The sequence below is a fragment of the Heloderma suspectum genome, chromosome 2, assembly GCF_057233095.1.
Source record: "Heloderma suspectum isolate Gila_16-S chromosome 2, 16-S_ref, whole genome shotgun sequence".
In the NCBI taxonomy this organism is placed as follows: Eukaryota; Metazoa; Chordata; class Lepidosauria; order Squamata; family Helodermatidae; genus Heloderma; species Heloderma suspectum.
In genome coordinates this window covers 72,114,274-72,139,553 of record NC_139459.1, presented here as the reverse complement: position 1 = coordinate 72,139,553, position 25,280 = coordinate 72,114,274, and the positions used below count along the sequence as shown (strand labels likewise).

Genomic DNA, 25,280 nt, shown 5'->3' with positions numbered 1-25,280 from the left:
GGACTGAACCAGAAAAATCATGGATCTGCCCCTCGTGGGCACAGCCACAATGCAAAAACAGGGATCCAAGGCAGAGATCCTCAGGGGTCCTCATGATTTTTACAAGAAAGATACCCCCAAACCATAATCTCACAGAGCACATTTGGCTCCACGGACTGAACCAGAAAAACTACAGATCTGCCACTCATGGGCACAGGCATGGAACAAAAACATGGATCAGAATATTATATGGGATCCACATGAAACCATGGTCAAATCATAGATCACATGGGTGCCCATGCACTGAACCAAATCCATGTTTTTATTAGGGATGTACGAAAATTCCGCCACGGATCTCGGGGAGGCCGAATGCCAGTGCATTTGGCCCCCCGAAATCGGTGGCGGAATGGCCTGCCTCCCTGCCCCCCCGGGACGAGACTTACCTTGGGCGGATCTTACTGGCGGTGGCGGCGGCTGCGGCGGCAGCTGCGGCGGTGGTTCGGCGGCGGCAGCCGGTCTTCCGACCGGCCGCCGCTGCCACCATTTCCGGTTTAAAAACAAACAAACAAACAAACAAAAACGTGATAGGCTACGTAAAGATTTATGTAGCCTATTACGGCTAGGTTTAAAAAAAAAAACGTGATAGGCTATGTAAATGTTTATGTAGCCTATCATGTCTGACTTAAAAAAAACACACAACAACAACGCGCGTATGCAAATGGCGGCGGCCATGGCACGTCTTAGTGTACGTAAACATTTACGTACACTAAGACGGCAAAAATAAGGGGAACGCAAATAGCGTATCGTCATACGCTATTTGTGTCCCCCTTATTTTCGCCGTCTTAGTCTACGTAAATGTTTACGTACACTAAGACATGCCAAAATAAGGAATGCAAATGGCGGCGGCCGTGGCCGCCGCCATTTGCGTACGCTCGTTGTTGTTGCTTTTTTTTAAGTCAGCCGTGATAGGCTACGTAAACCTTTACGTAGCCTATCATGGCTGACTGCAGGGACGCAAATGGCGGTGGCTACGGTCGCTGCCATTTGTGTCCCTGCTAGCCAGCGGCTGGATGTCCGGCTGCTGGTGGAGCTGGCCGGCAGCTCCGCAGAATCCCTGCGGAGCACAGCCGGCTGGCCAGGATTCCGGGGGGGGGGAGGAATGGAGCGCCTCCCCCCCTGGCGAGGATTCAGGGGGGAGGGACGGAACACCTCCCCCCCAACCATAAACATAATCCGCGAAAGGTAAGTGCCTTTCATACATCCCTAGTTTTTATGTCATTGTGGTTCCATGAAGCATGGGAGTGTCATTGTTATGGATTCATGTTTTTACATCATGCTTGCTCCATGAAGTACAGGATCAATAATTTTAATAATTTCCTCTGTGGCCATGGATGTGATCTGTGATGTAATGGTGCATTTGTGGGGATACTATATTATATAGTATCCCATAATACTATAAGGAATAAGGAACTGCATCTTGAATCCATTTTTTTTTTCTTGCCATCCTGGATCTGAGAAATATAGGATCCATGCCACTGACATGGACTTGCTTTGTGATTCAGCTATGATTTTGGCTGCACTACAAAATCCAGATGATCTGTCAGTATCCATGCCTCACTGAAATGGTTCACACCATTTGAGGTGAAGCAGAAGATCTGGGAACTGCTGGGAAGCAGCAGATCTGGGATTCTTAGTGTGCATACTTGAACAAAGATGAGTTCTGTGCTTTGATGAGGGGGACGGTTGGTCAGGGGAACCCAATATAAAAATTCAGAGGATCCATATTGAATTTAGCATCTCATCCATGGCTTTATAACATGATGGTGCTATGAAGCCCCAAATCTATGTGTTTTTTTTACTTAATCCATGGTCATAGATGTGCTCTGTGATATGGGTATCTTTCTTGTAAAAATCATGAGGATCCCTGCCTTGGATCCCTGTTTTTGCACTGTGGCTGTGCCCATGAATGGTGGATCCATGATTTTTCTGCCTCTGTCCGTGGAGGCAGATGTGCTCTGTGATTGGATGGTGGTTTTGTGGGTCTCCCCTTTAAAAATCGTATGAAATCATGAGAATCCCTTTTTGATTTCATGGATGCCTGTTTTACTTTCTTCCTGTGCTATGACAGCTGTGTTAGTGATGATTAATGCAGTTCCATTAGTAGAGCCATCCATAGCACTGTATGGTCCACTTTTTTTGGATGAGTTTCAGTTATTGAGGCCTGAGGATGCAGACAAGGTGCTTGGCCAAGTCTGGTCGACCACCTGTGTGCTTGACCCTTGGCCTTCATGGCTTAGTACATCAAACAAGGAGGGGAGGTCTGGCTGGGTCCAGGAGGTTGTAAATTCCTCCTTGAGAGAGGGAGTGGTGCCATCCTCTTTAAAAGAGGTGGTAATCAGGCCACTCCTGAAAAAGCTTAACCTGGACCCGGAGGACGTTAACAACTATAGGCCGGTAGCCAACATCCCCTTCCTGGTCAAGGTGCTTGAGTGGGTGGTTGCAGGACAACTCCAGGCACTCTTGAATGAAATGGATTATCTAGATCCATTTCAGTCAGACTTCAGGCCTGGTTTTGGAATGGAAACTGCCTTAGTTGCCCTGTGAGACGACCTTTGCCGGAAGAAGGACAGGGGGAGTGTGACCCTGTTGATTCTCCTGGACCTCTCAGCAGCTTTCGATACCATCAACCATGGTATCCTTCTGGATAGGTTGTCTGGGTTGGGAGTTGGAGGCACTGCACTACAGTGGTTTCACTCCTACTTGGATGGCTGATTCCAGAAGGTGGTGCTGGGGGATTATTGCTCTGTGCCATGGCAATTATGCCATGGGGTTCCACAGGGCTGTATTTTATCCCCCATGTTCAACATCTACATGAAGCCGCTGGGGGAGGTTATCTGGAGGTGTGGGCTGAGGTGCCATCAATATGCGGATGACACCCAGCTCCACCTCTCTTTCTCATCAAACCCAGGTGAGGCAGTGGCTCTTCTGAATCAGTGCCTGGGCATAGTAGTGACCTGGATGAGGGGCAATAAATTGAAGCTCAATCCAGGCAAGATGGAGGTACTGTTAGTGGGTGGTTCGTCTGCCTGGCTAGGTGATAATCAACCTGTACTGGAGGGGGTTGCACTCCCCATTTATTTATTTATTTATTTATTTATTTATTTATTTATTTATTTTCTTAATCAACCTTCTGGCCGGTCACCTGGTCACCTGGCCACTCTGGGCGATGTACAACAGTTTAAAACAATAAAATTCCCCATGAAAACATTGTATTTCTAAAAATACCCTCACCCACCCCAAATGCCTGCCTGAACAACCACGTTTTCAATGCATGGTGGAAGCTCATTAAAGAGGGGGCATGGCGGAGTTCCCTAGGGAGGGAGTTCCACAGAGTGGGGGCCACCACAGAGAAGGCCCTCTTCCTCGTTCTCACCAGCCCGGCTGTCCTGGCTGATGGGACAAAGAGAAGGCCATCCTAGGCTGAGCGGCCTGTCTGGTGTTGCTGAAGGCAATCCTTGAGATAGGCTGAGCTGGAACCTATAGGGTTTTAAAGGTCAAAGCCAACACCTTGAATTTGGCCTGGAAAACAACTGGTAGCCAGTGCAACTCCTTCAGCATCGGAGTGATGTGATCATGCCGGTGGCTGCCTTTAATCAGGCGAGCCGCCGTGTTCTGCACCAGCTGCAGCTTCTGAACCATCTTCAGGGGGAACCCCACGTAGAGCGCATTACAGTAGTCTAGACGAGAGGAGACCAGGGCATGTAAAGGATCAGGTTCATAGTTTGTGGGTGCTCTTGGATCCAGAACTGTCACTTGAGGGACAGGTAAACCCAGTGGCATGGAGCACTTTTCATCAGCTTAGGCTGGTGTACCAACTGCGCCCTTATCTGGACAGAGATAGCCTAGCTACAGTTATCCATGCTCTGATATCTTCTCGTCTGGATTACTGCAATGCGTTATACGTGGGGCTGCCTTTGAAAACGGTCCGGAAACTTCAGCTGGTCCAAAATAGGGCAGCAAGATTGTTAACAGGGACTGGCCTGCGAGCTCATATTACGCCAGTACTTTTCCAGCTGCACTGGCTGCCAGTCCATTTCCGGTCCCGATTCAAAGTGCTGGTATTAACCTTCAAAGCCCTAAATGGCTTGGGGCCAGATTACCTGAAGGATTGCCTCTTCCCATATGTGCCTGCGTGGACCTTAAGATCATCCACAGCAGGCCTTTTCTGTGAGCCCCTGCCAAAGGAAGTGAGGCGGGTGGCTACCAGGAAGAGGGCCTTTTCTGCTCTGGCATCCCGGCTGTGGAATGAGCTCCCTAGAGAGGTTTGCCTGGCACCTATATTGTATTCCTTCCAGCGCCAGGTGAAGGCCTTTTTATTTTCCCAGGCATTTTAGCATTTTGACTTTCTCGTCTTTTAGCTTTGCTGTTTTAAATCTGTATTTTAAATCTCTGCATTTCTGCTAGGTTTTAGTCTGGTTTTATTCTGGTTGTATTGTTATATTGTGGTTTTAATGTTTTTATATTTTATATTGTTTTACTGTGTGCTTTCTGGTTTTAATTTTTGTGAACCGTCCAGAGAGCTTCGGCTATCGGATGGTATAGAAATGAATGAATGAATGAATGAATGAATGAATGGTGTCTCCCCACCCCACCCTTCTGTAATAGGTTTACTGATCATTCTTGTTGTTTGCTCATTTTAAAATCCAGAAAATTTCACTGTAGTTGCTTATCTCCCCCCTCTTCCAATTCTCTCTCAACCATTAGTTTGCCCTTACTTTGATTCTGTCTAGATTTTTTTTAATAAATATCCTTGTTCTTGGCTCCCCTCCACCTCCTCTTCTCAGTTCCTGTCTTTCTTCCCTTCCCATTTTTGATCTCTTTTCCCTTTAAAATAAAAATCCTTTCTCTTCTGTTAGGACTATAGTTCGTCCCCCCCCCCCCCCGCTTGTAGTTTAGTGTTTGCTTTTCTTTGGCTTGTGTGTGTGTGTGTGTGTGTGTGTGTGTGCTTGTGCTGTGTGGACAAGCAAACAGTGTGTGTCAAAGGAGTACACACAGTCCACATTTCCAAAAACAGTGGGCAAAGGACTACACACATTAACAGCTATTATTTAAATAATTCAATACTGTACTGTGTGTTGTAAAGCAAGCAAACCCAATATGAGGCATCTTCGGGGCCTGGGCAGAGGTGGGTGAGGGGCTGCTGTGCCCTCCTGGCAGGGTTGCTGTGTGGCTTCCTGCCTCTGTCGGTCCAGCAGACAACTGTCATTGCTCTTTGTTCTGGTCAATGTGCCCACCTGGCAGGGTTGCTGTGTGGCTTCCTGCCTCTGTCAGTCCAGCAGACAACTGCCATTGCTCTTTGTTCTGATCAATGTGCCCACCTGGCAGGGTTGCTGTGTGGCTTCCTGCCTCTGTCAGTCCAGCAGACAACTGCCATTGCTCTTCGTTCTGATCAATGTGCCCTCCTGGCAGGGTTGCTGTGTGGCTTCCTGCCTCTCTCAGTCCAGCAGACAACTGTCATTGCTCTTTGTTCTGGTCAATGTGCCCACCTGGCAGGGTTGCTGTGTGGCTTCCTGCCTCTGTCAGTCCAGCAGACAACTATCATTGCTCTTCGTTCTGGTCAATGTGCCCACCTGGCAGGGTTGCTGTCTTTGTTCCCTTCCTGCCTACCAGCCAGTGTTTCCCCAGGCAATTCAGCCAAAGAGACCCTGAGGTTATTGACCGTGAATAGGAAAGTAGTACTATTTGCACTTCAAAGAAACCTACAGCAGAGTTTAGGGAAAGTGACCTCCTCACCGCTTCAGCACCTAACTGGATTATCTCTTTATGAGCTTTGGTTTGTGTTTCTGAGAACAGCACATTTTACCTGCGCCTTGCACAATATAGGGATGTCAGAGAATTCTGCGATGGATCTCGGTGAGGCCGAATGCCAGTGCATTCGGCCCCCCGAAATCCGTCGTGGAACAAAGCCCCCGCCCCCCAACCCACGAAGGGCGCGCGGGACGAAGTCCCTGCCACCCCAACCCACAAAAGGTGCGCGAAACGCAGCACTTACCTGCTCCCATTCGTGCTGCTTTGCGAATGGCGGCCGTCCTGCAGCTGCCATTCGCTTCCTCCTCTTCATAGCCGTGATAGGCTACGTAAATACTTATGTAGCCTATCACGGCTAACGCAGGGACGCCATTTGCGTCCCTGCGGAGGCCGTGATAGGCTACGTAAGTATTTATGTAGCCTATCACGGCAGGGGGGGAAAAAACCCAGTGTACGCAAATAGCAGGCGGCTACCGCCATTTGCATACGCTGGGTTTTTTCCCCCTGCCGTGATAGGCTACGTAAATATTTACGTAGTCTATCACAGCTCAATACAGGGACGTAAATGGCGGCGGCTATGACAGCCACCATTTGCTTCCCTGCAGGGCTGCCCAGCGGCCGGATGTCCGGCTGTAGGTGGCTGGAGCCGACTGGCGACTTCGCGGCTTGTTCGTGGAGCGGAGCCAGCCGGGCAGGATTCCGGGGGGGAGGACCGGATCGCCTCTCCCCCCGTCGAGGATTCCAGGGGGAGGGACGGAGCGCCTCCCCCACACCGTGGATTGCCTGGCGCGGAGCCAGGTGGGTGTTTCGTACATCCCTAGCACAATATCTCGTGAGCCAAACTGTCTGAGATTCGGCAGGTGGGATGCCCTCCAGGGGGACTGAGAGGTCCTCAGGTTTCATGTATGTATCATGAAAACTGAAAACATTATAGCTGTTTGTGTTTTCCCATGCAAGTCAATGGGAAAATGTCAAAAATGAGTGACATTTTTTGAATCTTGCTTCGGATTCGGATCCAACTCAAAGCGGATGGGGTCTGAATTGGTCTAAAGCAGAGCAGGGCTGCTTCAGAAGATCTGAAGTGGCATCCAAAGCGGAGCAGGGGGTGTGTACACAGCTCTAATAGCAAGTGCTCTGAAACTGAAGCAGGGTTTGCAGGATGGATCTGGATGGTTTGCAGGATGGACCTGGATGGGATTCTTTTGGATGAGAATGGCATTCATTAAGAGCTTTGCTGGAACAAATACATGTTGTCAGGCACCTGCAGTATGTTCCTGGAAAGGAATCTCATCTGAATTTTCCAGTGGTATGAGTGACAGGAATAGAAGTCGTCAGAGAGAACCAGTGTAGTGTAGTAGTAAGAATGCCAAACCTGGACTGGAGAGAACTGGGAACAAATCCCCACTAACTCATGAAGCTTGCTGGGTAAACCTGGGCTAGCCAGTATCTTTCAACCTAACCTACTTTGGGGGATAGCCTGAAAGTACACCATGATGAGCTACTTGTAGGAAAGGTAGAATATAGTGAATTATGATGTGCATGTAGAAAAAATGCAGCTTGGTTTTGCTAAATGTGTGCAAGTGCTTAGCCTCTGCAGTAAAAGCCTTTAAAAAAAATAGTTTGCAAGTTTCACAAATGTCATATAGGTGCGTGTGTCTGTTTCGTAAAAAACACATTAACATAGAAACTATCTATGAAACATGTGAACAATGAAAACCTTTTGCGTTCCCTAACCATTTACTGATTATCTAGATCCATTTCAATCCAGCTTCAGGCCTGGTTTTGGAATGGAAACTGCCTTGGTCTCCCTGTGGGATGACCTCTGCCAGGAGAGGGACAGGGGGAGTGCGACCCTGTTGATTCTCCTGGACCTCTCAGCGGCTTTCGATACCATCAACAATGGTATCCTTCTGGATAGGTTGTCTGGGTTGGGAGTTGGAGGCACTGTACTACAGTGGTTCCACTCCTACTTGGATGGCCGAGTCCAGAAGGTGGTGCTGGGGGATTATTGCTCTGTGCCATGGCAATTGTGCCATGGGGTTCCACAGGGCTCTATTTTATCCCCTATGCTGTTTAACATCTACATGAAGCCGCTGGGGGAGGTTATCTGGAGGTGTGGGCTGAGGTGCCATCAATATGCGGATGACACCCAGCTCTACCTCTCTTTCTCATCAAACCCAGGTGAGGCAGTGGCTGTTCTGAATCAGTGCCTGGGCACGGTAATGGACTGGATGAGGGCCAATAAACTGAACCTCAATCCAGACCAGACGGAGGTACTGTTAGTGGGTGGTTCGTCTGCCCGGCTAGGTGAAATTCAACCTGTTCTGGAGGGGGTTGCACTCCCCCTAAAGGATCACGTTCGTAGTTTGGAGGTGCTCTTGGACCCAGAACTGTCACTTGAGGCACAGGTGAACTCAGTGGCACGGCGCACTTTTTATCAGCTTAGGCTGGTATACCAACTACACCCTTATCTGGACAGAGATAGCCTAGCTACAGTTATCCATGCTCTGATAACTTCTCGTCTGGATTACTGCAATGCGTTATACGTGGGGCTGCCTTTGAAAACGGTCCGGAAACTTCAGCTGGTCCAAAATAGGGCAGCAAGATTGTTAACAGGGACTGGCCTGCGAGCTCATATTACGCCAGTACTTTTCCAGCTGCACTGGCTGCCAGTCCATTTCCGGTCCCAATTCAAAGTGCTGGTATTAACATTTAAAGCCCTTAACGGCTTGGGGCCAGGTTATCTGAAGGATCGCCTCCTCCCATATGTGCCTGCCCGGACCTTAAGATCATCGTCAGTGGCCCTTCTCCGTGAGCCCCTGCCAAAGGAAGTGAGCCGGGTGGCTATTAGGAGGAGGGCTTTTTCTACTGTGGCACCCCGGTTCTGGAATGAGTTCCCAAGTGAGGTTCGCCTGGCACCTACATTGTATTCCTTTCGGCGCCAGGTGAAGACCTTTTTATTTTCCCAGGCATTTTAGCATTTTAGCTTTCTAAACTTTTAGCTTTGCTGTTTTAAATCTGAATTTTAAACTCCTGCACTGCTGCTAGATTTTATTGTGGTTGTATTGTTATATTGTGGTTTTAATGTTCTATATATTTTAAATTGTTTTATTGTGTGCTGTTTGGTTTTAATTTTTGTGAACCACACAGAGAGCTTCGGCTATTGGGCGGTATAGAAATAAATAAATAAATAAATAAATAAATAATAAAATAAAATAAAATAAAATAACACTGGTAGTTTGGCTTTGGGCCAGGGAGGCTGGTGCCTCCAAATATGGGGGTTCAACAAGTCCCACTACCCTACCAAGCCAGGTCCCACCATATCTTTCCTTGGCTCCACTCACCCAAAGATTCTCCTATCTGTTCCATCCCAGGTCCTCCCATGAATGCTGCTTTTATCAGCCATTATAGCAAAATCAGTTTACCTCTGAATACCAGTTGCTGGGGACAAATAAGGGAGATTATAAATTTCCCAGAGGAATTTGGCTGGACTAGATGGAAACAGTGTTGGACTAGGTCAGGGATGGGCAACTTAGGGTATTCTGGGGGCCATTTCTGCCCCTTGGCACCTCCCCCCCGACATGGCCCCCAGTCTGTGGGTGCCCCCCCCTTAATGTCATTTTAGGGACAAAATGGCATCTGTAGCCCTACAAAGCACCCAAAAGGTCAAATTTAGGATGCAAACAAGGTAAATTTGAACCTTTTGGCACTCCATGGTGCTAGAGACACCATTTTTTCCCTAACCCCGCCCCACCAACACTTTATAAAAATATTGCAGGAAACCACATGAATTTGGACGTGGTGGGGGCCTCATTGTCAGGAGCGCCCTAACGGCCTCTTTCAGTCTACTCCAATAGCCAACTCTAGACACAGACAAAAGGATTCTTTTCAAGGCTTTAATCCTTTTACAACTTAATGACTCTTTCAGATGCTAATCACCAGCGACTAAGCAATGAACAGCAGAGTAGCCTATGCTCCGAGTAGGCAGTTGATCCCCGTTTGAAGGAGAATCACTTGAAGACCCTGAACTTTTGGGCTAGGGAGAGATCCTCCCTCTTTCCCTTGGGTCCACGGGAGGCGTCCGTTGCTTGCGCGCCAAACGGGCGCTACACCTCCTTTCCGCGCCCTCCATCGCTCGTCGCTCCCTGTGTCTGTGTCAAGCGTCTAGCAAGCCCCGTTCCCGCACTTTCTCACTGCTAGGATCACTATCTCAGGAATGCCGGCAGGAGGAATCTCTGCCAGCTGCTGTGCCTGTGAGAGATGAGCGCGCTCCTCTCCCACGGATTGCTGATCCTCCTCAGAATCAGAACAGCTCTGGGGTTCTATTGGCTCAGTTTCCACCCTGACACTCATAAGGCCTACGGATCCCATGTTGCTGTCCACTGGACTGCATGGAAACAGGTGACCTGCTCAAGACCACAAACTCAGTATAAGGCAGAAGTGGGAGCTGAGTTCTATATGTGAAATTATTCCTTTAAGCCCACATTTTAATTATTCCTTTAATAATTATTAATTTTAATTATTCCTTTAATAATTCCTTTAAACTCACGTTTATTCCTTTAAGCCCACGTTTTAATTATTAATAATTATTGATTTTAATTATTCCTTTAATAATTCCTTTAATAATTCCTTTAAACCCACCTTTTAATTATTCCTTTAAGCCCACGTTTGCTGCTACTCTGCTGCATCCAGTAAGGCTCATAGATAAGGGACTTGCACAAGAACACAAATGGAGTGCAAGGCAGAGGTGGAGTCTGAGCCTCAGGCACTAAACCAACAAAATCATTTCGCCTTTAAAAAACAAACAAACCTCCCAACAAGTGGTGGCCAGTGAGGTGATTTTCTAGTAGAGAAACCACTCACTGTGAGCTCTGTGAGCCAGCCAGCAGCTGGCCATTTGTGCAACTCTGACTGAGCTGCTCCCTACATGGTTGCTGGTAAGGCCCTGTAGTGGCAATGGGTGATTTCATAGAATCATAGAATCGTAGGGTTGGAAGGGGCCTACAAGGCCATCGGGTCCAACCCCTTGCTCAATTTCTACCAGTGAACCATGTTACTGGCTGCTGGTGCTCCAGATTTGACATTTCCTGCATTGCCATGGTGTGCCATGCTTTGAATTGCTTCTCTCCCAGACAAAATATATTCTGGCAGACTCACAAAGCAGTGCTGCACACATTGGGAATATAGGAAGCTGCCTTAGACCATCCCAGTCTATTTGTCCATCTAGCCCAGTATTGACTATTCTGACTAGGAACAGCTCTCCAGGGTCTTCGGCAGAGGTCTTTCACATTGCCTGCTACCTTAACCTTTAAATTGGGGATGCCAGCGACTGAATATGGGACCTTCTGCATGCAAAGCAGGGGCCGTACTACTGGACTATGATCCCTCCCCCATTACTATTTCCATTACTATTTCATGAGTTAAACACGTAATTAATTAACTTAAGGGTTCATTTAGGGGTGGACGAAAGTCACTTACCTTTTCTCGCAGCTTGTTCGTGGTGGGGGGGAGTGCTTCGCTGCTCCCCCCGCGAAGTTCAGGCCGGGGGGGGGAGGCTTCCCGCCTCACCCGGCCGAAATTCAGGCCGGGGGGGGAGGCTTCCCGCCTCGCCCGGCCGAAATTCAGGCCGGGGAGGAGGCTTCCCGCCTCGCCCGGCCGCGAACACGAAAGTAACAACAACAACAAAAAAACGTCCCCTGATAGGCTACGTGACGATTCACGTAGCCTATCACGGCTAGATCTGGAAAGTCAGCCATGATAGGCTACGTGAATCGTCACGTAGCCTATCACGGGTGACTTAAAAAAAAAAAAGCGTGTACGCGAATGGCGGCCCCCATAGGGAGCCGCCATTCGCGTTCCTTATTTAGTTGCTGTAGTCTACGTCAATGTTTACGTAGACTACGGCGAAAATAAGGGCAACGCAAATAGCGTTGCCCTTATTTTCGCCGTAGTCTATGTAAACATTGACGTAGACTACAGCGAGCAAATAAGGAAGGGGAATGGCAGCTCCCTATGGGGGCCGCCATTATCCGTACACACTTTTTTTTTTTTTTTTTAAGTCACCCGTGATAGGCTACGTGACGATTCACGTAGCCTATCACGGCTGACTTTGCAAATCTAGCCGTGATAGGCTACGTGAATCGTCACGTAGCCTATCAGGGGACGTGTTTTTTTTTTTTTCTTTCATTGCAATGGCGGGGGCGGCAGCCGGTCGAAAGACCGGCTGCCGCTCCTGCCCCGCTCGAACACCGGACGAACCGCCAGCCGGACCCGCCGCCGGGAGGGACATTCAGGGAAGGTAAGTCCCGTCCCGGGGGGGGGGTGGGGGGCGGGGGGGGAGGATTTCTCCCCGAAACTTCTTCGGGGGGCCGAACACGTTGGCGCTCGGCCCCCCGAAGTTTCGGGGAGAAATTCTCCGCCATCACTAGGTTCAATCCTATGTAAGTTTAGACAGATGAAACGGCCTGCAACTCTCAGCATCCCCCAGCTAGCCATGCTAGCTGGGGCGTGCTGGGAGTTGTAGGCCTTTTTCTGTCTAAACATGCATAGGATTGCGCCCTTAGGGAATTCACTGTCTCAAGGTGTGGTGATAGTCACTTAGATCCCTTTAAATAGAAAAATTCATGTAGGATGGGTTTGTTTTTTTTTACTTATGATTAGCTAACCTCCATCTTCAAATGCAGCATCCCTCTGAATACCAGATGCTAAGGAAAATAAACTACTCGGAAATGCCATCAGCACCATGCCCTGAATTGGAGGCATCTGCCTGGCCCGCATCACAATTAATGTCTCTCCCATTGTTTAGAGTGCTGCTTGTTATGCTCTGTCACTGCTTCTGCTTGGCTGCTATAGATCCTACAAGATCTGAACAATAGATGCATAGATAAAAGGAAATCAATTTCCATAAATATCCTCAACCATAATCTACAGTTTCACCTCATGGTAATGGGGTTGCAGCCTGGACCGCCTCTGGATCTTCAAGTATACTTTCTACCCTCCCCATGTTTGGACCCTGCACACTTGAATATAGAGAGAAATGTGAAATAGATCAAATTGAAGGAAATTGTTATGAAGGTAGAGTCACAGGTATATAGGGCACTGAACAAAAAAAACGCTATTCCATAAATGCAGGCTTTGTAGCTAGTTTTTCCATTCGTAAAGGCCAGCCTGCTCTAGGTTTTGCCCTAATTACTAGCTTTTGGTAACAGTGGGGCTATTCAGAGAGCAAAGGATGAATGCTAATAGGGCGGCTTGTGCTCTATTGTCCTCTATTTCTCAGCCCCATGAGTTCTGCCTTTGCCCCACTGTGCTTGAGTTAATGCAGCTCAAGGGCTGTAGCAACTCTCCTGCATATTTCAGCATGAGCCAGAAAGGAAAGCTCAAAGGGGCAGGATATGGACTGGAATTGATTTTGTTTTAAATTACCCAGGGCTCCAGTGAGAGATCTTTCACTCATTCTGGTTTGCTGGAGGGTGCTATAGAGATGTACTCCTCAATTTAGAAAACCTTGAGGAATAATTTATTGCACAGCTCAATTAAATATATTATGGAGACTAAGCTCCATTAATAGTAATTGAATCACCACCCTGATATTTTTAGCTGTCTCTTCTATAACGTTGCTGAAATCTTTTTCTGCTCTGTTACTTTTTATGGAGAGATTCAGAGCTATGCCAAAGAATGGCAGTTGTTGAAATAAGGAAAATAAAAATAGGCATATAAGGGGAGGCTGTAATGTGCAGCTGAAATGTGTAGGTGGATATCATCTATAATTTACTCTCAGTATTGTTATGAGGACTGACTACATGCAAAATCTTCAGACATAGCTTGCTTTGCAAAGACTTTCCTTTGTATGCAAAGTATTAGTACCCTGTTAAACTGTCTAATACAGGGTATATGTACCAGCTTTCTAAATTCCAGTATTTTTGAGAAGCAATTCATTTGACAGGGCAACGAGGAAGCTTTTGTAACAACTCAAAAGCACTTATTTCTCCGTGATTTCTTTTCTCCAGTGATTCAGAAGCTTCTTGCTGCCTAGTAGACATCACTGGTATGACAAAGGCTCTCTTCTTTTTGTGTCCCCACTTAAGGCGAGAACTTGCATAGAGTTAATGAGCCAAATTAAGAATCCTGGCATTATTTTCAGTCACAGCCTTTCCATATGTTGGATTGTGGTAATGAAGTGAGGAAAGAGTCCCTGTTCTTCCCATTCCTATTTCACCATGTTTCTGGAGCAGCAGCATAAAAAGTATAAAACAAACATATAAAGAGCCCATCAATATCCAGCCCACACATGGAAAATGTTGGTAGCTAGGCTATGGAAGAAGGTGTGTGTGTGATTGCAGATCTTCTAGCTTAGTTTCATTTCATTTTATTATGTGTGTCACACTCTGGCTTACAGTAAAATCAGTACAACATGATTCTGCTCCTTGATTTCAGCATTTGCAAATAGGAGTTTGTCTCACCTTATTTGTAAAAGACACGGGAGGGAATCCCACCCATAATGGAGGATAAGTGGAAGTGTGATGTTGGAACTGTAGCATGTGCATCTAGGGCGGTCTTGATCCCTCAGGTAACCCAGGTAGGCACTAGGGTACAATATCATTGAGGGAAGCTAGGGCCGGCCCAAGACATATTGCTGCCTGAGGCAATGGATGAGATTGTTCCACCCTCTGCATGTACAGAAGCCAACTGGATTGGCAGTCGAATCTCACTTTGACATTGGTAATGGGACAACATCCTCTTACTGCACCATAGGGCAGCAGACTGGCTTAGGGGGTGCAGGTCAGGCCACCTAGCACACAGAGTTCTGTTCTTCAGCTCCTTGGCACCAGTCCCCACCCCTCAGCATCTGCTGTCTTGAGGTGGCCGTTTCATTCTCCCTACTGGTAGGGCTGGCCCTGGGAGAAGCAATGAAGCAAGAATGTTCCAAGAACTCTGCCTCAGTGTCCCTTACAACATTGCCAAGGATCCTGGGACACATCCCTTGGATTACACCATGCAGCTGCTTGATGTTGTACAATATCTTCATCTTGCATATATCTGTACAACAGAAACACTAAAATAAGAGCAGTGGGTCATTTGTTTATTCATTTGAGTCAGATTCCAGGGCAGTGTACAGCAATGTAGATAATAAATTATTTAAAACCTAATACAATACAATAAACACTAACACATCAGAGAACCATAATAAAAGACAGCAAATAAAAACATTTTTATTCTTTTGACTATGTCCTGGAGCTATTTTTTAATGCATTGTGAGAATGGAATTAGTTGTACTCTGCATGAAAATATAATGCTGATAGAGTCAAATATTATGGTGGAAAAAAATTGAGATGCAAGTCTATGCAGAAAATTACCAATTAACTTTGTATTCAGAAGGTTTTATTAATGGATTTAACTTATTTTTTTCTAGTCACCCATGAGTACTGGCACAACAGTTGAATTAAATCCTGAACAAAAGCAGTTCAAAATTAAGCCATTTCTTTGGCACAGCCTTCTTGTTTGGGTTTGTGTACATAACAGCTGCTCCGAAATAGATGAAGTGCTCAAGCATGTCCTATTCTATAAGGAACAGCTTCATCAGAAAGACTGGTAAGGACACCTTATAACTTGATATAATCTTTATGGAAATAACCTTTGTGCTGAAATGTTAAATAACCTTTATGTCTAAATGTTAATCACCGCAAAGTCGCCTGTCAAATAGATTTATATATTTTTTGCCAGAAGGAAAAGCAATTTATGTACTTCGTATTGCCTCAGTTTATCAATAAATTGTTTTTGCCTTTTTGGCTAGAAGCACATACATAGATTTTACCAGTTTACTTTTATTAAATTATGGCTGTTATTGATAGGAACTTCATTTCAGTATTTCAAGATGCAGTAATTTTCACATAACTAAGCAGCTGCAATGAAGTGTGCTATCCTGCTGGGACAGGTACTTGGTGTCAATTTTGGGTGCCCTTTATATGCAAAGTGTAATGTAAACTAATTTTGAATGCCTACAATTAATTTTACACTGGAACTGTAGTCCTGATAGCTTCTGCTAATTGAAACCGCAACAGGTTGTAATTGTGGATTGCATTCACTGGAGCTCTCCATTATGCTTAATTTTAAGCCATTTTGCCTGGAAAAATCTTATTAGATGAATATAAAAGACATACATTTTATCATGCCAGTGATAAAAAATGTAGTTCTACAAATTTGGCTCGAGAATCAGATCAAGTTCTTCTTGAAATCTGCAGATGTTCAGTTTATGTAAGCCTAAGGGGGTTGGAATAATGGAGGAAAGGGGGAAAATTGTCCTTGAGTGTTAGTTTGTCTTTGTTGTGTTTAGCTATCTGTGAGAGTGCCAACTCAGGCTATGAGCCCATAAGTAGTCAACTGTTTCCAGACTTAGTCTCAAGTAAGAATGTAGGAAGGATTGGGCAGGATTGCTGAAGTTAACATAAGATATTTTGCTCATACAGGTGTCTAATCCTTTACGGCTCTAATTAACCTGCAGCATTTCAAGTAATGATTTTCACCTGAAGGAAAGTGGGACAGAGCAGTTCAGGTCATTTCCCAGGAAATGCCAATTCCTTTCCTTATTTTTCTCTCTCAATTTACACAAAGAAATGAGGTTCTGGTGAAAATACCAGAGCTATGAGCATATCTAGTGAAAGAATATGATTTGCTGCTGGAGATATAGCAAAACTTAACACCCAAAGGAACCTAACAAATATTAACCCCCAAATCCTACACATTTGTTTCAATATTTGTGCCTGTAACATTGCAGATGCCACACAGACGTAATGCTGCATTGTTGAATCATGTGTATACACTCATAAGCTTTCATGTGCTGATGTAGCAATTGGACTGTTATATCAGTTTCTGTAATTCCATCTATCCTGAAAATGTGGCACTTTCTGACTTAAAACACTGGTAGTTCACAGCTATGATGGAGAAGCTGTTCCTAAAACTGTCACATTTAACTTGGAGTAATGAATTAATGTAGTGGCATGTTAATAATGTATATGCAAACCATGGATGACATGGATAAGGGACTCTGGAAGGAAACCCAGGGCCTTGGTCACTGTGTCAGCAAGCTGGCAGGCAAAGCTGCTAGCCTAATATCATTGCGCTGTAGTACCACCACTTTAGGTGGCCAGAACTACATTAGCAGAGATTAAGGTACATAAGGAACTAATAGGGTCCCATGTGACCCCATAAAACTGCTGATTCTGGTCTGGGTTCTATTCGAGCACCATGTGGCTCAGAGCTGAACCGTGAGAGCTGGGGGCCTCCAGGCCACCAGCTCTTATAGCATCTTTTAACACTACTGTCTCAGATTCCACAATCCCAGCAAAGAAAGCTTCAAGATGACAGGTACTTCCAATGCCTCCCCTGTGTCAAATCTTAGATTGTAAACTCTTGGGGTCATGGACTTGTCTTTGTGTTCGTTTGCTCTGTAAAGGACCATGTACGTTGATAGTCTTATATTCATGCTTTTCGTAATCTATTAATTGATCAATTTATAAGAAATATTTTAGAACCAACAAATGACTAAAACTAATTTATTATCACTGATGTGGAGTTAGTTATATGTGAATTATCTCAGGAAGGGTGCGAATTCACACTTATTTGTTTCTGTTCCTTATTTATTGCCCAGTTGGGATACGTTATCCTTGGTATTCTGCTTAAACAAAAGAGATGGTCCATGCTCTAATAAATGTACACTCTCAGATAATGATCCTGGAAATGCTAATGTTCAGGCAGTGTGCTGACGTCAAGGAGTCTACCCACGAATAGGTGCTTTCAGGATCTAGCACCTAGAGGCATCCTAGGAGTTATTAGATTATTAATAGCAATCTTTTTGTCTGAGGCAGTGAGCTTAACTGTAGGCAGCAGCATAATACGATGCATTTTTGTTAAATGCATAAAATGAAATGCTTCAAAACTATAGTCATTCCACTCCATGCCTCTCCTGGGTCCCCCCCCTTTTTTGTTTTCATTTTACTGCTTTTGGTAAGTGCGAAGCCCTTAGGGAAGGTGCTTGAGCTTCAGTGCTGCCCTTTTCTCTTTTCTTTTCTTTTCTTTTCTTTTCTTTTCTTTTGTCTGTGAAGTCAAACTTAAATTTGCTTTTCAGTATAAAACGTTGCTTTAATGTGAGGTTCACTAAATCAAAGCACATTTCTGATTTTAATTGAACTTTTCAAAGATTCCAGTCTTTGCTACTTAAAAACGACAATAAATTGGCGAAGAGTGTAAACAGCTTGCTAAACAGATGAAGGTTTAAGATAACGGGCAGTATCCAGGACTGTTGCCGTGCTCCTGCTGTTTCTGTTATGCTAGCAGGGCCCATCGCAAGCACAACAGGAACTAGCACTTCTGACAGCAGCCCCGGAAATGAACATTTTGCCTAGTTTCCAATTACCGCAGGATCTGCTATCTTCCCATTTTGCTAGTGGTGGGTCCTGCTAGTGCATGGGCAGCTTTGGACACTGCTCGATGTGTTTTGTTTCTTTTTTTTCAAGTAACCTGTGCAAATTCTTAAAAAGCAATCATGTTGAGAAGTGCTCCCTTGCCCAATTACATGCCACCGTGGTGTAAGGTGTAGTGCTTGGTGAATGTTTAATAGCAGAGTTCTCATTCCCAAGACAGTTCAACAATTTCATGAGCTGTGTACAGTTAACACAAACTGACACAGACTTTTATTTCCAGATATATTGTCTGCAGAAGTTGTACCACATTGTGTGATCATTAGTTCCTCGCTCCCCACACACTTCACAAGTATTTTCTATTCTTGGTGCTTTGCTCCTCAGCATTAATATTCTTATTTTTCTTGGTGACTTTGGTCAAATTCTGGCTTTTGATCCCCCGGGAGGAATTTGGCTTCCTATTCCCCCTCCTGCTACAATTACAGCAGTTCCTAATGGGGGCTTACTCCTCCTGCTCTTTGGTTTGTGCACATCTAATAATAACTATGCCCTTAACAACAAAGCACTTGCAAAAAGAAGCCAGTAGAGTCTTAGTAGACTTCTCTCAGGGTTCACAGGCTGATTTTCTAATTGCTGTTTGAGATCAAGTAGATGAAGAGAAAAATACTGGAATCTACATAAATTATATCTGCTTGTGGTCCAGAATACAATGTGGCCACCATAAGTCGTAGCTTTAGTCAGTTCTGATGTGGCAAGCTAAAATACAAAAGGACTTATTGGAATGGTAAAGTAAGGACAGAGACAGACCCATACAAATTTGACAGATTAAACACACACACACACACACAGTGTGGTGCCAAGAAAGCATATTTCCCCTGCCATTTTGAGTGTTTCTGCAGTACCTTGACTCCAAACATTTGCCAGAAAAGGTGAAGTAGTCAATGTGCAGCAAAATAGCTTGCAAACATGTGTACACTTTCCTCTTATGGTATGGAGGAACGGAGTAGTTCCCACTATCTGTTCATCAGCCATGGGATTCCCAGAATGTGTAAATGCACTCCTTTATCCTGATCTAATCAAGGCTCACTGGTCACGTATCGATTGTTTATTTAGAGCCCTAAGTAGGGAAAGTACCATACAGAATGTACTGGGAAACCACTGTTAGAACAATCCATTGACTGTATTAGCACCCATTAAGGTTAGGAATCTGTACTCAAAAGATACACACAACTCCCTTGTGTGCGCTGCACTTTTTTGCACACAATACTCACAGAGGGGAAAATAAAACCCCATCGGTGTCATCTACATCCTTCTTGTTTTTCTTTTGTATTGTGAAAAACCACTCTGTCAAAACTCAAGACTTTAAGAAGGAAATTTTTTAGCTAGGGAGAGTCCAGTGTCAGTATGCCTATGTACAACAGTTGCTGGGTAACATGACCAGGAGGGAGCTATTGCACCCATGTCCTACGTGTGGGCTCCCCACAGGCAGCTGATTGGCCACTGTGTGGACAGAATGCTGGACTAGATGGACCTTAGTCTGTTCCAGCAGGGCTCCTCTTATATTCTTGTAACGTATTTCCCCTTCTGAAAATGCCAGTTCTTGCCATAGTGCACCGTGACTTTACATTAAAGATCCCAGCATGTGTTCCTTGGTTGTATGTGTGTAATCATGCACGCACAAAAACAAGGAGACATGGTAAGCAGTGGAAAGAAAAGTGAGATATATACAAATCAGAAAAGGGCAGTGTATTTATTTATGTTTTTAGATCATCTGTCCATTTTTAATGAACCTGAGACTTCCTCTTCCCCCAAATCATAATTTGCAGCTTATCTAAAATTAAAGTTAAATAGTAGCAATTTGTACATATCTCCTTTACGGGAGGTCGTCCAATTTCGCAACTATTAGGAAAAGCCCAATACACCAAGTAACCCCCGGACCCCATATGAAACACCTTTATCCTACAAATTAAATAAGAAGAGATACAGTGAAATGATCATGATACTATTCTACTACCAGCATAAACACCCCTGTTTAAAATGAAGAGATGCACAGTTCTAGCGTAGTGATTTCTGAGCTCATGCCCTATTCTGATAATTCAGAGCATTGAAGAAAGTTGCATTGAATAGATTAAGTGAATGCATTTAACTCTTTTCTGGAATTGGATGAATGGTTTTGGTTGGATCCAAGAGCTTTTGCGGGGAGGGGGCACTGTGCAACAATTTATTTCTTGATCTTTTGTTTCATTTTTTCAGGACTTTGGTCAATGCTGAGCCACACATCCACTGCCTTTCATTGTTGTCAGTGAACCTGCCTGGAATAATTTTTCATTCCTTCACACAGCCAGAGTTTTTTCTGTGTTTTTTTTCTCTCTCCCTGAAACATTCTTTTCATTTCCCTTCTAAATCTATATGTGAGTCAATGACTTCTGGTCACTCTTTCTGAAAAGCATTTTCTTTTCTGGAATCCCAGCCATATGACTAACTCTGAATGAAAAGAAAATGTTGCCATAGCGCCATTAGGTTGCCATAGATGGCTGACACTGATGTATCATTTTTATTCATATATCACAGAGGAAGCCTTGGGACAGACACGGACAATGGAACTGAAAGCCCTTTAGAAAGAGGCCATCTTAGGGTTGCAGTTAAATAGTCATAGCTATAAAGACCATCACCTACATTTTCTCAGGGCTGAGGAGATTTTTTTTAAAAGAGAGCTGTCCCTAGAATTAATGTGCAAATTGGATATTTAAGGAGCAGCCCCCTTTTGTAATGGAAAGGTATCTTCATAAGAAGTCATGACTTCTTATGAAGGCTTTTGTGGCCAGCTTTAATGCCATTTTATAGGAACAGACAACTTATCTGTGGTTTGCTTAAAAATCATTTTAACAAATACTAAATATTTTATTTATTGTTATAATGCTCCATGTGTGATTTCTATGCTTGGTTATATTATTCTCTGTTGACGTCATTTTGATGACATTTCTGTTGAATGGTATTGTGGTACTTTAATTACATTTTTTATTTGAAGCTCAAAAACCTCTGCTAGAAAGAGTCATTTTATAAATGCCATAGATCATCCTAGGCCACTTGAGACTTAAGTGATTTGGATAGGCCTGCCATTCACAATATCCATTAAGATTTTAATTTTCAAAATATTGATTACCTGAAGAAAATTATCACCTATATATACTATACCTGCGTACAAACATTATTCTATATATAACAGTTAGCTGACTAAACTAAAGAAATCTTAATCTAGCCAGTTAATAGGCTAAAGGTGCAATCCAATTCATGTTTAAAAGAAAGAAGTTGAATAACTCCTAGCATCCCCTAACTAGCATAGGTGGCTGAGGAATGCTGGAAGTTACAGGGGTTTTTTTTTCTGTCTAAACATGCATAGGATTGTTCCTTAAATGTTGTAATTAATTGTTTAGCAATGTAATCCTATGCATATCTACTTAGAAGGAAGTGCCATTGAGTTCACTGGGGCTTACTTCTAGGTAAGCAGGTGTAGGATTGCAGGTTGGTTTGGACAATCAAAACAAACCATGGTGGCTTGTTAGCTGTGGTGCATGCCAGGCGTGATTTGCTGTGAGCTGTGGTGCGTGCTAGGCAGCATAGCTTGCTCAAGGGTTAAACAACCCTCAAATAACCCTACAACAGCCCATGGGTTTCTGAGAGTTGTTTAACCCTCCAACAAGCCATGCCGCCCAGGTTTGGACAACACAGTGGCTGCGTACAGACGGTTGTGGGGCAAAAGAACCCATTGTTGGTTCTTCCGTTGACCCCACACACAGCCCTGTGGGGGTGGGGCTGGCTTCTCACCCACCCCACACCTCTACTGCAAGCCATGGGTTATGGAGTGGGTAAGAAGGTATTCCTGCTGCGCCCTGCACCAGTTCGGACAACAAGGCAACCTGCACTGCATCGCGGGTAATTATGCAAATTGTGGTCACATGTGTGGCAGGGGCAGGGGAAAAACTCACGATGGGTTCTTTCGCCCCCACAATCATCCGAACCCAACCAATAAGCTGCTGCTGGGTGATGATTATGCAAATTGTGCCTGGCACGCGCTGGCATGCACTGCAGCTCACAATAAGCCATCGTGGCTTGTTTTTATCATGCGAACTGGGTCTAAATGTTATATAACTTGGGAAAATCATGATTTTTATACATTGTGGCACACTGGTAATGTAGAATACATTTAATATGTGAGGAGCTTCCTTAGCACCAATCTAGACATTATAAGCGACAGCAAGCTACTGCTGCTCCATGTCTCTTTACTCTTTCTTCCAATATCTAATGCAAAAAAAGTATGATGTGACATCATTGCATGGTCCCTCTCCCCACCAGCCAATGATGAAAGGTGAGAGTGGAAGATGCAAATTGTGATGATGTCTTACTATGTTCTTTGCATTAGACATTACAAGAATGTGCAAGTAAAGGGACATGGATAGCTGTCAGCTTCATATAATAAACATTATAATGTCTATTTTGGTCCTTATATCTAGTAAATCCATTGGCATCTCTAGTCTATTAGTCTACTCTGATTGGCAGTAGCTTTCCAGAGCACCCAGCAGAAAATGCTTCCAAGAACCGTTACTTGTGACTTTTTAACTGAAGATGCCAGGGATTAAATATGGGGCATGTGCTCTCTTGCCGAGTGTCAGGCCTGAGCGATAGGCAGCAGTCAGAGGGGAACCAGCAGCAAGGAGCTGCAGCAGGGAGTCACAGCTGAAGGACCAAGCCACGATTCTGAGCTGAAGAACATACTGACTGGGTTCAGACATCATGATAACACACATCCAAGGGTTGAGTATGGGTAGAGTGTAGGTTGTTGAACCTTGGGTTGTTGTTGAAACATGGTTTCGTGTTGTCTGAACCCAGCTGCGATAACAAACCGTGGTGAAAAACCCACAGTTCATAACCCAGCAACAAACCATGGCTTCTCTTCATGGGTTGTTTATGGTTTGTTAGTGTGGCTGGGTTCAGACAACAGGATAACCCATGTTTCAACAACATGGTTCAATGACAATCCACGCTCAACCCATACTCATCCCCTGAGTGTGGGTTATTGTGTGGTCTAACAAAGTCTTGTTGAAACACAGCAGTAGCTCAGGTAAAATCTCAGTCCAAACAGGAAGCCCTTTATAGCTCTTCCTGATCTAGGCTGGCCCAATGGTCAGGAGGCCAGTCCAGAGCCTCAGCATGCTTCATTGCCCTGGAAGATGTTCTGCACTGCAGTTCTGATGACTCATCACATGCAGCAACCACACATGGAGCCAGGTGGTAGTCCCAATGGCTCCTGACATGGAGGGATCAAGTTATAAACATGCAGAAACACATTTAAAGGAGCTATAACATCACACACTTTACTTCACCTACTTTTCTCATGTTGCATTCTGAACTCATAATTAGGTTTGCTGACTTTTCCCAATTCCTTCTTCCCATGGTTTCATCTTTTAGTTTTATTATATTTCTTTTTCAAACTCTGCCTTTAGTACCAAATGTCTAAAACTTGTATTATATGATTAGTATTTATGTTAAGTGAGTTTTGTTGACATTTGTGAATTTATTAGCATGTAATTTTTCCTTTATAAATATGCTGAAATGGATGTAATAGCATCGATCCCATTAATGTCCTAGTAGTTACCTTCTCCAGTTTTCTTGTTGGAGAACGCTAACCTTTGATTACGTGGTCTTCATTTAGGGCGCAACTGTACAAACTGTACAAAAGTTAAAAATGTAATTAAATCATCAATATTAAAATTGTAAAAATATTAAAACATTAAAAGACAACCACATTTTCACAGGTCCAGACTAGTTATCCTTAAAGGCCTGCTGGAACAAAAAAGTTTTTGCATGCCTACAAAAACATATCAAGGAGGGTGCCACTCTCGCCTCCCTGGGAAGGGAGTTCCAGAGCCCTGGCAGCCACTGAGAAGGCCCTCTCCCGCGTTCTCATGTTCCCGCATTGCATGCTCCCAAGTCTGTTCTAGAGGGTTAGGGGATGTTCTGGAGCAGATTTGGGGAGTACACAGGGGGTTCCTACAGCTTACTGCAGCACCATAATTACTTGTGATGGGGAATATCTTATGCCAGTAAAATATTACAAAGCATGATAATATTACTATTGGTATTGTAGTGATTCTCCAGAATGGCAGGCACATACACTGACACAAATAGTTAGTACCTGGATATAATGAACTGAAATCCAGTTATTGTGACCTAGCTGGTTTGTCAGTTACAATGGGGTTATTCCCCATAGCTCGCTTTCTATCTTTTTGAAGAAAACACAAATGGTTGAGTTATAGCAGTGCCCTAGTCATCATCTCTCATCTAACTGATGAACAATATCAAAGTTAAATAGAGACTTTGGATGCCGGTGAGGTAGTTTATGTGAGAAATGTCTATTCAGTTTATTTATTTGAGTGGAAGACAGACACATTTTAATGGCTCGGTAAAATCTTGGTGCCAACATTTTAAGTACAAAAATCCCCCCAGGGATAGGATGATATGACAATGTAGGGCCAACTGAAATTTAATCCTATACTGAAATAGGTTTCCTAATGGCCTTTTCCAGAAGCTTCTTTTCTCCCACTGGGACACAACAATGTTGCTACTCCACCCAAGCAACTTCACCTGCAACTTCACCTCCATTATGGGTGAATTACTCGCTACTATTACTTAGATCGCTAACTGGAGTTGTCGATAAAGATCTGTTCTTCCCCCCAACAAGCACAATTATTTCATATCCATTGGTCTGTGGAATGTAGGGATAGATGATTCTGTCCGTTTCACTTACTCCTGCATGCTTTTTAAAATCTGAAGTTCTTTCCATCTCGTTGATGGAAGACATTTGAGATTTTTTGTAAGTTCTTATTTTTTTAACAGTGAACTCAACGAAATTCTCATCCATCTGCACCAGCAAAATTCAATAGGCACAGCTCTTCCCAGCATAGAGAGGACCATGTTGTACCTGCCTGGCATGTAACTACTAAAGATGAGGAGCCTGTCAGAAAAAAAAGGTGGAACCCTAATTTAGCACCAAAGGCATGACTGAGTACAGAGGGATCC

The 25,280-nt window shown here is 44.4% G+C and overlaps 1 protein-coding gene across 1 annotated transcript in view; it reads left to right on the top strand.

The window, feature by feature from the left end:
• Nucleotides 1–25,280, top strand: part of TMEM232 (transmembrane protein 232) — a 195,490-nt gene that overhangs the window by 64,045 nt on the left and 106,165 nt on the right. Inside the window, exon 8 of the mRNA XM_084832088.1 lies at nucleotides 15,200–15,378. Coding sequence (XP_084688214.1) covers nucleotides 15,200–15,378 — 179 coding nt within the window. The remainder of the gene's footprint in view (nucleotides 1–15,199; nucleotides 15,379–25,280) is intronic.